General features: G+C 35.8%; 2 protein-coding genes across 3 annotated transcripts; one reads left to right on the forward strand and one right to left on the reverse strand.

Moving 5' to 3' along the window:
- Positions 1 to 1,862: 1,862 nt before the first annotated feature.
- ier2b (immediate early response 2b) lies at positions 1,863 to 3,038 on the reverse strand. Its single transcript, XM_051911931.1, has one exon. The coding sequence runs from the start codon at positions 2,930 to 2,932 to the stop codon at positions 2,411 to 2,413; it is 522 nt and encodes a 173-aa protein (XP_051767891.1). The 5' UTR covers positions 2,933 to 3,038; the 3' UTR covers positions 1,863 to 2,410.
- Positions 3,039 to 7,222: 4,184 nt separating this feature from the next.
- Positions 7,223 to 12,864, forward strand: LOC127522218 (syntaxin-10). 2 transcript variants are annotated; one of them, XM_051911913.1, is made up of 9 exons: positions 7,309 to 7,372; positions 7,726 to 7,810; positions 7,893 to 8,062; positions 8,201 to 8,295; positions 8,400 to 8,462; positions 8,560 to 8,661; positions 9,960 to 10,066; positions 10,160 to 10,254; positions 11,015 to 12,864. In XM_051911913.1, the coding sequence occupies exons 2-9, from the start codon at positions 7,779 to 7,781 to the stop codon at positions 11,089 to 11,091; spliced, it is 741 nt and encodes a 246-aa protein (XP_051767873.1). In that variant the 5' UTR covers positions 7,309 to 7,372; positions 7,726 to 7,778; the 3' UTR covers positions 11,092 to 12,864. The 2 variants fall into 2 exon arrangements, with proteins under 2 accessions (XP_051767872.1, XP_051767873.1); XM_051911912.1 differs by lacking the exon at positions 7,726 to 7,810 and having other exon boundaries at positions 7,223 to 7,372.
- The last annotated feature ends 415 nt before the right edge of the window (positions 12,865 to 13,279 follow it).

The following is a 13,279-nucleotide window of genomic DNA, read 5'->3' on the forward strand; positions in this document are numbered from 1 at the left end:
TTTTAACAGGGCTGAATGGTTGATCTTGACAAAAGCTTGATAATTGTTTCTCTTCCTGCGATGCTCTATTTTTTTTTTTTTTATGTTGGTAATTAAGAGAGTTGACAGTTAAGCATACTTTGTATATCAGTTCATCATTATGACACTGCATTATGTTTTTATATTATTTCAACAGGCCTTTTCTGTAATTTCCCCCTCCACCTCATTTGTCTGTTTAGTTACAGAGGTGACAAACCCACATCAAGACCACCCTGGAGGAAACTATTGCATCAGAAACCTGTTTGAGGTAGCCACACATGACCACAACAAACAGATTCATTTAGGTTTCACACAATCTGAACATGAGCTGGGTTTCAGTGATTAATCTGAAAATGAGTTTCAGTGATTAATCATCCTGAGTAATTATCTCATTGCAGTTTCCCAGCAGAGGATTCAGCTATTTAAAATGATCTCCACCTGAAAATTTCACGTCATGGTGCCAAAACTTCCTACCTGAAATTACATGCACACCTATTCAGATCCACCCCCGTAACCCACATATACAATCAGAGCAACGATTCAGACTTACTCACGCTAGTCATTTGAATATAGAGCCAAGTCACATGCTTTTATGTCACTCTAAATCTTAGAAAAACTCCCCTTAAAAACAAAAATCACATTAAGTTTAAAACATTTTATTTTAGGTACTACGAAACCACCCAGAGCTTAAGCCACAACAATATAAATAAAGAAGTGGTTAAAATTCATGCTCTGAGGCCTTTGGACTCTAGTTTCACTCTCTTGCATTAATTATTTCTCATTGTACTCTACTGATGTCAGTTTCGGATGCTGTAATGCTGCCAGTTGAACTGGGACTTCAAGCTTGACAGATATATAGTCTGACTCTGGCCACTAGCCAAAATGTTTGTGTGTGAGTTCAAGGGAAAAGTGATTTTCATGACTCATGGACATGTTCGGACAGATCTTGCTGACTAATGAAGGGAAATTACACTTTATCATAGTGTTTCCAGCTGTTGCCTCTTTCATCGCCCACACGAGTGACAGATGATGAGCTGTATGTTTTATCAAAAGATTGGGTTTAGGATCAGTGTGAGATAAGTATTACTCCTCATGATAAAAGGCTGAGTGAGTTATAATCACATATTTCAGACATGATCAGATTGGACAAACCTTAACTAATTCATAACCGTAGGAACTTGGAAAATATGAAGGGAATTGTATTTTAAAATTGGGATTTTTAGTTCTGGAAAAGTCTAATTAATCTATAAATATATAAAATAATATAATAAAAATATATTTAAAAAAATATTTTTAAATAGTACTAAAAAAATGTTGAAATCATGAATAATGATAATTCTAGTTATGGTCAACTCTACACTGTAAAAAAATATATATATTTTCATGATTTATCAATATTTTTTCTTTTGTCAAATCTACTTAGATAATTAATGTAGTTCAGATAACATAATATTTTGAGTTTCTGTTGATTAACTCAACTTTATTGTATTAACTCAAATTTTTAATTTCAATGAACTCAAAATTTTAAGGCAACCAGGTAACTTACTTTTTTTAAGTTAAACCAACAATTCTTTTTTACAGTGGAGGGTATCATTGGCTAGCTTTTTGTGGGTGTAATCTTTATAAAAATCTTTTTTTTCACCCTTATCAAGTAAAAAAAGCTGGAAAATTATGGCACTTCATTGGTTAAAATTTGTGTGGGGTGAAATGTAACTCTAATCAGAAATTTTTAATCTACAAATATTGCCCAAACGCTAACCATTAAGAGTTTGTTCAATGTTTCTGTGAGGTTTGTGAATGTTTTTTTTTTTTTTTTTGCTTTTCAAAATGAAATCTGTACAACATTATGATTTTTAAACATTTGCATGTTTATTGCAAACAGTAAACACTGAAATCAATGTCATATGATATCCGTCCATCATGCCCTTCTTAGTATTATAAATACATATTCTTCTGTGCAATTGATCAGTGCAACAGTGACATTTAACACGTTTTGGCATTTCAAGACATTTTCAAGTATCAAACTCGGATAAACATCAAGTGTTTTGTGTCATACACCGTCAGAGTTGTTCTTATTTGAGGTTGTCAAGTTCATAAGCTGGATAGAAGACACCAGAGCCTCCCTTCCCAGTTCAAACGTGAGTCAACAGAGTCATCTGACTCCTCTCACTGAACAATGAAGCAGCTCGAGTAATTCCAATGCGATTGGGATCATAGTATCCACCACCTGTCCTGTATCCCTGCTGATCCTGGCCTCTCTTGGAGCTCTTATGGCGAGCTGAGCCGGCCGCACGGGTGTCAGGCTGCATAACCGGTCCGATCTGAACTAGTTTGTCCAGTAAATTCCCATCAAGGGAGATCGATTCTCGAAATGATCCACAGCGCGTCTTGCTCAACACGCCACGATGGCTCGGTTTGTTGCGAACGCGGTCAGAGTTTCAGCCTGGCGACAGCTGTTTCCATTATTAGTCCTCAAAACCTCGCTTTGGAGATGTTGCTTCTCCTCATCCGTGTCCATTCTCGCCTTCTTCAGAGGCAGAAAGTCAGGCTCGAGCGCCGTCTTACCGCGGCGCTTCCTGGATTGCCGTTCAGAAGCGTACCGGTTCTCTTTGTCCTCGTCTAGAGTCTCTTTGGGTTCATGAGGCTTCATTGCCACCTCCTTGGAGGTCTGAATGAGAGTCTGAGGAGAGTCAGTCTCCATGGGTTCCTCTGTGGCAGCGTTCGGGGCGCAGGGAACGACCTGCTCCTCCTCCGTGTCTTTGAGCAGCTGCGCGGTGTGGTAGATGTCCCGTGCGGCTCTCATGGTCATGGAGAGCAGGAGACTCCGGTGAAGTCTCAATCCCCCGCGCTGGGTCCTTAATGAATACAGTTTACTGATAGAAAGAGCCATGATTCTCTTGGCCTCGACGTCCATTGTGTTTACAATGTATCAGAATATTTCTGTTCTAGACTTTTTCTATTTTTAAACCGCTGAGCTTTAAGGTCCTCACGGTGGATTGTAAAACTAAAAGTTTTCTCCTCTCAGGGCGGTGTTTTATTTGCTCTTTGGTGACGTAGAGTTTCCATTCCCCTGGGTGTATAAACACGCCCCTCCCGTCTTGTCAATATACGTCATATTGGCACAGCACTGAAGTATCAAGTCAACATATGCTCTGTGTTGCCATGTCCACTTATTATACGCTTACCACTTATTAAACTTTAGGCTTGTAATAAGGTAACACAGTGTGGGTCAATGTTATTTTAATAGGCTATTTATATAGGCAACTATTACTGTTTTTAATTAATATTTTAAATTAGCTTTTGTTTTATATTTTCAGTTTTCATTTGAATTTTTGAATTTCATGTTCATTTTATTTTATTTCAGATTAATTTCAGTTAACAAAAACGATTTTAATGTTTTAATTCTTAGTTTTACTTATTTCAGTAATAAACCCTGGTGTCAGTGTGAGGGGGGGAATGAAATTTGTTACCTTAAATTATTCTAAAATTATTTTTGTAAAGGATCTGATTATTAAAAAAAATATATTGTCGTTGCAGCAATTCAGGATTGTTTAATGTATGTGCAGCAATAAATCAGAAAGATTAAATAAAGCAATTTTCATTGATAAACACGCCCTGCACCCTCCAGAAGCACAGAAAAAAAAAAATTATTGAATGAACTTTGACATTATTATACATGTTTATACATATTTTCATTCAAATGCAAATGTTGAACAATATACAATTATACGTACAACAATAAAACATTAAACTTAGAATAAGGGTACAGTCGGGTATAGAAATATATACATAGCCTATACTTCAGTCAACAAAATTTACTTTATTAGTATTAATTTTTTATTAGTAAAATTAATATATATATATATATATATATATATATATATATATATATATATGAATGTGATGTTGCTTATTTCAGGCTTGTTTTGCAAAACGAAATTTATGGGGGGTTTTTCTAGTGAGATCTGGCAACACTAGTCTTAATAGCACTGCTCTACAAAAGTATCATCACAAACAGAGTATGTCATTATTGCACTGTATCAGATGCCCGCCATACAGTAAAAACTGCTTTATGACCTCAGGTGATCTGTTTCTCAAATAATCATTACTTATTGATCTCATGTAATTATACTAATGACATGTGAATGAAATGCATGAAGTATTCATTTAGTGTAGGGGAAACGATAACTAACTGCATAATTTTAAAGATTAACTGGCTTGTTTTTGTTTTATTCTTTTTATAGTGTATTATTTGTGTGGTATTTTCAATTTGAAATTGCCTAACAAGCTCGACTTTCTTGTTGAAATATTCATGTTGAGAGTTTTATCAATCTGCCCCCAGTGTTTACAGTTCTATCGGTCACTTTTTTTTCTGTTTGCTCAACGTCACGTTCTATCGCCATATTTGGAAGATCCGTCGTGTCTTCGGGGAGCGCGCAGTGGAAAAGCCGTGACGTGCCACAGCTGCACTTCCCGCAGCCTCAGCAGAGGCAGGGATGATGTCACCGCGCACCATATTTGGACTTGTCACCGGTCCAACAGCCCCTCCCCTTCTGCTCACAAGAGCGTAACTAGGAAGCAAAGCGATTGAGGTCAAATGGCAGCTGTCACTCACAGCAAATGCGTGTTCTATTTATAGAAAAAGGGCTACCTGGCTATGTCGAAATTAAAAGATTTTGTTGGTGTGCAGCATTTTTGTACGTTAAATTGCTTTTAAAATATAAGTGTGAAGCAAGGTATTTGTCTAATTGAGTGTCCCTGTGTGTGTGTATATATATATAAATATATAAATATACTCAAATTCCTTGTGTGTGTAAGCATTTTTAGCAATAAATCTCATTCTGATTCTGAAATCTCATTTGGATTATTTTGATTTATTGCTCAGCATGGGTAGTAGTAGTCATGTTTGTGAATGTGTTTATAGAGCAACAGAAGAAGGGGGAAATATTATTTTATTAAAACACTAGGGCATTACATTACAAACCAGTTTTGTAAACAGAGTGACTAATCACGAGGACCTTCAAGCTACAGCTTGTAAAAATAGCTCCCTTATTACAGTTCTCTGACAAACTGCATTCCATGAGATCAGGCCTCCAATTATGTTCACCCTTGCTTTCCACGAGCGTTCTTTTCAGCTGTGATCACACTGGTTTCACTACATTAATGAGGACACAACAAATATGTCAGCAGGTTTATTTGACGGTTAGGGTTGAGGTTTAGCAAATGTCCATATGAAAATGATTGGTTTGATCCAGTGGTTTAATATGGACGACCCCATCCCTGAAATAATAAACCTGTTGGCATTATTATATTTAAGGCAAAACATGTTTTCAGCCTATTTATGAGTCTTTCAAATAGTCAAACCCATTTCAGGTGACCTCTAAAGTCAGTTTTCACCATGTCTCATTGCTCACAAATGTGGCCCTGACAACAACAACCAACCTTTACGCTTTTACAGGAGGTGAAGTGTGTGTGTGAAACAGGAAACAGAGTGTGGAGAGAGAGGAAGGCAGGAGACAGGAAGGAAAGGGTGACTGTATATGAGGTGGGGGAGGAAGTGAAGGAGAATAGTGTTACTAAAAGGAAAGGGAGGAGAGGGGACCAGACGTCAGGGATTTAACCCTATAGCTGGCATAAAAAGGCATACTTTAAATAGTTTAACACACCTTGCAAAAATTTATGTCACCCACCAACTTGTCTTTAGCCTAGCATATTTAATGCCCTGAGCCTCAAGCACAACTAGGCCAGTTACATAACCGAATTAATTATGAATCAGGTCAGGACTGCAACAAAGGTGTGCTAACAGCCCTGTTTTGGAAATGAGTGACAAACAATGCTAAAAATATGCCATTTCTACTTACTGAGAGAGTCACAGATGAGGTAATGCATCATGCAGCTGATTCAAAGAGGATCTGCTTTGTTTTCTCAATCAAGGTTATTTAAAGACATTATTGCATTAGTGCATTATTTCTCTGCAAAATTACACATTGTTGTTACATATTATCATTGTTAGGTTTTATTTTACATATAAGTCAGGAAAATGTGCTTTGGAAGCTTGTGCTTAAACATTAAGATGACTTAAACTTTTGATATTTTCTTTAACATAATAAAAATTGGGCCATTAGTCAGAGTTTGACTATAAGTATCCTATATATCAACATACATTCAATAAAGAATTTATATATTGCCTTTTTGGTCAGACACAGAGCTTTAGACACAGTGTGTGCTCTTTAGTCTAATTTTAATATAATATCTCATGAAATATAAAGCATGATTATCTGCTGGTTAATTAATGACTACTTAGAATGAATGCAATTTAATTATTTTATTTCATTTTTTTTCTCGACAGTTTTGTATAGCCAAATTATTATAACTGATGTCTTTCTTATGCAATAAATAAATAGGCTAAATAAAAAGCAACCATATTATTTAAAAAGACCATCTAATAACACTTTATTTGACAGTTTCCTGATGTAAGTACATGTACTTACCAGGGCAATAACAGTAATTTGCCCATAATTACACGAAACTAACCCTAAATTAAACCCAATGTAAGTACATGTTGTTATTTAATATTATTCAGTACTTATCATGTAATTACACTGTAACAAGGACACCTTAAAGGGTAAGTTCACCCAAAAATGAAAATTATGTCATTTATTACTCACCCTCATGTCGTTCTACACCCGTAAGACACAAATTAAGACATTTTTGATGAAATCCGATGGCTCAGTGAGGCCTCTATTGCCAGCAATGTCACTGAACCTCTCAAGATCCAGAAAGGTACTAAAGACATATTTAAAACAGTTAATGTGAGTTCAGTGGTTCAACCTTAATATTATAAAGCGACGAGAATAATTTTTGTGCACCAAAAAAAACAACAACAAAATAACAACTTTTCAACAATATCATCGGATTTTATCAAAAATATCTTAATTTGTGTTCCGAAGATGAACGAAGGTCTTACGGGTGTAGAACGACATGAGGGTGAATAATAAATTACATTATTTTCATTTTTGGGTGAACTAATCCTTTAAAATAGTGTAATCAGTTTTACGTGCTTACCATTTTTGATTAAATAAAGAGAATATCAAATGAAATGGTATATTTGTAATAAAAACATTCTAGTGGGCATCTGAATAATTTCAGTTAATGTTGGAACATGCTGTGGAATATGTTTGTTTTATATCTCAATAGTCATTGATACATACATAACGACCAGAGTAGCGCTAAGGGACTTTTATTTTGAAAACTTGTGCGTGCGTACACAATCCATCTTGCCGTTGACTTCACGTAGCTCCTAAACCAGAGGGGCTAATATGTCGATGGAAGATCCTTTTTTCGTGGTTAAAGGGTAAGAAAAGTTATCTTCCTCTTCCATGCCTTAATATCTGTCTTTCGTCTTTGTCTAAACGACGCGGGTTTGATATTGACAGGTTAAGTTAAGGGTTAGTGAAGCATCTTCTTCACTACCTGGAACCCCAGTTAATGTTAATATTATTAATGTTTCCATGTGACTTTACTAATAAACTGCCCTAATGAACAGAAATACAGATGTCTTTTTAGTTGCGTTTTAGTGATATGGAAGGTTAAATTAAGTCTAAAGAAGTCAGAGACATTTTATATTATGGCTTGTGTTGACTGGACTGTAAACACTGATTTATGTTGCATGTGTTTGTGTGTCTCTGCCATTCATTTAATGTACAGATACAAACCACAAATTAATCATACGTGCTCGTTGTTCAAGACATCACCCCAACATGACAGTAACTACCACTGGCATAGTACTTATGTAAAAGTTGTTTGCTACTGATAAACACCTTTCATTCCTTTCAAGTTGAAAGGTTTTGACAGTTTGCTCCTCTATCTGGCAGGGAGGTGCAGAAGGCCCTGTCCAAAGCACAGGGGCTGTTTGAGCGCTGGGAGGAGCTGCTACAGGAAGAAACCCCCGTCAGCCGTGATGAGCTGGACTGGAGCACCAATGAACTCCGAAACTGCCTCAGGGCCATCGACTGGGACCTAGAGGACCTGCATGAAACCATCAGTATCCTGCCATAAACCAAAGCCCCATGATGCCTTCAAATATCAGAATGACGATACCTTAAATACTGTGTTACTGACCTCAAACTTTTGGATGGTAATATATGTAAGCAGAACTTGTTATAATCCTTGACAGCATCAGGTATTGTGGAGGCAAACCCTGGAAAGTTCCGTTTAGGGGAACATGAACTCCAGGAGAGGCGGGACTTTGTGGAGCGAACACGGAATTCTGTGCAGGTGTCAATCACTGTCCTGTTCATATATATATATATATATATATGATTTAATTTTTTGGTGTAGTCTTATTGTTTTCATATGCATGAGTGTGTATCTGTGTGTAGCTGATGAAGGAGCAGCTCTCTAGTCCCTCAGCTGTGGCCCAAGCAGAGAAGAAAAACAAACAAGTGAGTGATTTATTCATTTATTCAATTAAAATAACTGTGAATGGATTCATATGGTCATGTTTGCTAGTGACAGTAGCACTGCGTTCATGTCTGACAGGCTCTGCTGGGGACCACAGCAAAGGATCGTTATGCCGGTCTGGAGCCTCACCTGGTGTCTGCAAACTCCAGATACATTCAGGAGCAACAGGAACAGCAGCAGGTAAAAGACAGGATGTCGAAACATTTCACTTTTTTGTTATCAGTGAAAGTATTCTTTTCTTATCCAGTATTATTTGAGAATATTCCAAAGAGCATCTTATAAGCTTCACAGAAAACAAGGAAATGTGACCTTTTAATGCCAAGTAGTTCAGATACTTAAAGGAATAGTTCACCCAAAAATGAAAATTATCCCATGATTTACTCACCCTCAAGCCATCCTATTAGGTGTATATGACTTTCTTTGTTCAGCCGAAACACAATCAGAGTTAATATCCTGGCTCTTCCCAGCTTTGTAATGGCGTTAAATAGTAGTAGTAGTAGTAGTAGTAGTAGTAATAGAGTTTTTGAAGCTCCAAAAAGTGCATCCATCCATCATAAAAGTAATCCATATGACTCCAGTGGGTTTATAAATGCCTTCTGAAGTGAAGCGATGGGTTTTTGTAAGAAAAATATCTAAATTTAAAACATAATAAACTATAATCACTGGCTTCCGGCAGTGGCCGTACACGTGTTCACGAGAGAGTTACGTGGTTTTCGCGAGTCAGAGGTCACCCTTCCACCGGAACTCGATTCTGTCGTGCCAGTGATTATAGTTTATAAAGTTTTAAAAAATATGGATATTTTTCTAACAAAAACCCATCGCTTCACTTCAGAAGGCCTTTATTAACCCACTGAAGTCGTATGGATTACTTTTATGATAGATGGATGCACTTTTTGGAGCTTCAAAAACTCGGGCACAATTCAATGCCATTACAAAGCTGGGAAGAGCCAGGATATTATTTAATATAACTCCATTTGTGTTAGGCTGAAAGAAGACAGTCAAAAACATCTAGGATGGCTTGAGGGTGAGTAAATTATGGGATAATTTTTATTTTTGGGTGAATTATCTCTTTAAAGTTGTGACAGTCTTTTCTTCTCTTTTGTGATGTATAATTGTGAAACAGCTTCTCAGACAAGAAAAAATATAGGGTCAATTGGAATTGATTGGGTGGTTGTGGTTTGCTATTGGTTGATCTCATGTGAGCGACAGGTTGTCCCGCCCTCACACCAATAAACATGTCTTCAGAGATGTTGCTGCAAGAGGTTTTTTTTTTTTTTTTTTAAAGATTAAGAGGCCACATGAATTTAAAAAAAAAAAAAAAAAGATTTTAAAAACTGCAATTTTCCATTTAAAAAAACAAGAATTGTCCATTTTGATTTCATGGTGACTTTAATACCACAATTTTGAATTGGCACAAAATCATACATTTTTCTTCTTTGTTTTACGTCATAACTTTCCCAATTTGTCTTTCTGTGCAGCTGATCATGCAGGACCAGGATGAGCACTTGGAGCTGGTCACAGGCAGTATCCGTGTCCTGAAGGACATGTCCAGCAGGATAGGAGACGAGCTGGATGAACAGGCAGTGTAAGAGATTGAAGAATAAACAGAAACACTAGCATGTGTATTTTACTAATACTCAATGTCTACTTTTTTTGCCATGTGTGCTTCTTGTCCTAGTATGCTCGGTGAGTTTAGTGAGGAGATGGACCAGACCGGTTCTAGAATGGACTCAGTGTTGAAGAAAATGGAGAAGGTTTCACACATGACCAGCAGTGAGTGCTTTTACTTATTATTGTGTGTTCCTCTGCTTGTTGTCTCACGTTTTTAAATAATTAACAGCAAATTTTGTGTTTGTAATTTCAGCCTAAAATGTTATTATATTTTCATTCAAAAGTTTGGGGTTGGTATTTTTGAAATGTTTTTGAAAGATGTCACACTCACCAAGGCTGCATTTATTTGTTCAAAAATACAGTAAAAACAGGAATATTGTGAATTATTGTTACAATTAAAAATAACAATAAAATGTAATTTATTCATGTTGAGCATCATTACTCCAGTCTTCAGTGTCACATGATCCTTCAGAAATCATTCTAATAAGATGATTTGGTGCTCAAGGAACATTTCTTATTATCAATGTTGTGCTGCTGAATATTTTTGTGGAAATCATGATACAATTGTTGTAGTTTTTTTTTAGGATTTTTTGATTAATAAAAAATACTCAAAAGAGCAATATTTTTTTAAATATATATATTTTTTTTTACTTTGATCAATTTACTGTCTTTACTGAATAAAACTTTTCTCTTTTCTTTTTTTCAAAAAAAAAAAAAAAAGAATTCTTTACAAAAAAAACCTTATTGACCCCAAACTTTTGAACGGTAGCATATTTTCTTAAACCTACCCAAACAGGTTCTCATTCATTGTTTTTGCAAGCTTTATATCTCGAATTATCTTGCTTAATTTTATAAGGCTTAAGAAATGAGCATGAGATTGGTGTGAGGATTTGACATTGATCATATGTTTTGTGTGTTGCAGGTCGGAGACAGTGGTGTGCAATCGGAGTTCTTGTAATCATACTGATCGTGGTACTCATTTTGCTCTTCGCCATTTAAACCAGACTCTTCTTCAGTTTGGCCCTCCATCATGCCAAAAGCTTACAGAGGAAGACTTTTTACCATGATTCTTCCACCTCAGCTTCCATGATCCTTTGTGAGAAAGAGATCCTAGTTATTCTTTATAGTCCTGGTTCGTCTTTTTGCCTTCATCTAATTCAAATGTCTTCTGGCTCTCAGCATTTCTCTCTGTTCCGCTGCTTTTGGATTGGACTTGTTGTCGTCTGCAAGGTCTATTCCAGAATTTCACTGGTGCTGAGATGGAAGTTAACAGTTATTATATTTCTTACTTACGTTTTATTGTGGTACAGAGTGTAAGTGGGGATGAGGAATTTGATATTGCCTTATTATATTTTTATATGTTTGATTCTTACAACAGTACAGTAATTGTGTACATAAATGCCCGTGAAAGAGGTTGACCATAAATATGCTTGCTAATGGTTCACCAATTATGTAACAATTTAAATGTTGTTATTAGTTGATTCAGAATCCTTTGAACAAGCACAATGAGTAATGCAGGCTCATAGCGCCCTCTAGATCTGTAACGGTCACGATAGAAACCTCTGAAGCTGGCAGAACCACCATCAAACAACCTATGGTGTGCATTGGAAATTGGAAAAGTAAATTATTTAGGGTTATTTAAATTGTTTTAAAGCAAAGTCATGCCTTTAAAATGAGATTAGCATAGGCATTTTACATGTTTGCTCTTCCTTTGTGGTTAAATCTGACACTTTATTGCATTATTTGAGTGAGTTTATGGACATTTCCCTGCAGAAACATCATCTAATTTGCTTGCACTTTTCATGAATGTGCTTCTTCTATGGGTTTTCCCATATTTTAAAATATGACTTGGTAATTCTTGTAAGTATTTGAGTTTCCCTATATTTTAAAATATTTTATGCATCGCTTTTGAGATTACTGTACATTGGACTGTAAAGTTTCATATTACCGTGGAGATGTGTATAGAATCATTTGGACATATAGACATTCTTTGTCTCAGTTGATGGTGTGGGTTAAGCCTTCACTGCATGCCACAGTGATATTCCATACGCATTATTCCAATAATAATATATATTTGTCATTTTACTATTTTTCAAAGGAAAGTGCTATTAACTGCTCTTTTAATCGCAGCGAGATGCATGTTCTTGAAGTCAGCTCTATTAACTGACAACATCCCCTAAAGAGCTGATCCGACCCCACAGTTAGGATCATTACTTGATATTTCTATTCCTGAACTTCAGCTCAGATCTGATATTGTGCCCATCTGTGGGTGTGCTAATGAACATTTTGTACTCATATTATCCGTGCCAATGAGTTTTCCAGTGTGCCCTCAGATCTGAGACACTACGTGCCTGTGGGTGAATGTATTATGTTCGATATAAATGCTTTCCTCTCTGAATATGACACATTTCAGTATTGTCTTGGCTCTTGTAATTTATTAATAGGATTAAGTACATAAACCCTTAACTGAAAGTCAGATCCAACTTCAAGCATAAAATTGTAAGCCTTAATTTTAAAAAAAAATGTGTAACAAAGAACCAAAACTTATTACCTCTTTACATGCCCTTTTGGGCGATTTGGTATGCATTTGATTTTCTTTTATTTTTGCAAAGTAATGTCTTTCAGTGCTGCCTACATATAATTAATTGCATTTCAAAAGTCTAATACCCTTGTCACTTGTTTTTGTAAGCATTTGTATTGTATACAAATTTTGCCTTTATTTTGACATCTTGATAAATTCAAATGGTTCCTGAATAAAGTATATGACTTTGACATGCCCTTTCATTTTTCAGGTCATTTTCAAAATAAATGCATCACGTTATGGAATAACTTTATAGCAGGAAAATATACCACGAAATATGTAATTTTCTTTCACAGTACAGATATATATCATGCAAGATGACGCATTTCCATTTTTATTAACGTCTCAAATCTAGTAAAGTTTTTTAAATTTTCATTTTTTTAAAAAAGTAATACACATTTATAACGCTATACTTCGTGTTGTAACTTGTATTACATTGGCAGTAAATGACAAAAAAAAAAAAAAAAAAAGTATGCAGCAGCAAGTCTTTCTAATACAACGGTTGAGAGAGTGACGCCAATTTTGACACATTTCTCTCTTCTGACTGCTGTAAGTAATCTCTATATTTTCCCTCTTTTGGAAAGTTGTGGAAACACTGTCATCTCC

This window comes from Ctenopharyngodon idella, chromosome 11 (assembly GCF_019924925.1).
Source record: "Ctenopharyngodon idella isolate HZGC_01 chromosome 11, HZGC01, whole genome shotgun sequence".
NCBI lineage: Eukaryota > Metazoa > Chordata > Actinopteri > Cypriniformes > Xenocyprididae > Ctenopharyngodon > Ctenopharyngodon idella.

What these genes read in the sequence shown, in the direction of transcription:
- ier2b (XM_051911931.1), bottom strand. Translation starts at nt 2,932, where the DNA reads ATGGACGTCGAGGCCAAGAGAATCATGGCTCTTTCTATCAGTAAACTG.
- LOC127522218 (XM_051911912.1), top strand. Translation starts at nt 7,338, where the DNA reads ATGTCGATGGAAGATCCTTTTTTCGTGGTTAAAGG. An exon ending in CAGAGAAGAAAAACAAACAA is followed by an intron (nt 8,463 to 8,559) that starts GTGAGTGATTTA and finishes CATGTCTGACAG; the next exon opens with GCTCTGCTGGGGACCACAGC. An exon ending in AGCAACAGGAACAGCAGCAG is followed by an intron (nt 8,662 to 9,959) that starts GTAAAAGACAGG and finishes CTTTCTGTGCAG; the next exon opens with CTGATCATGCAGGACCAGGA.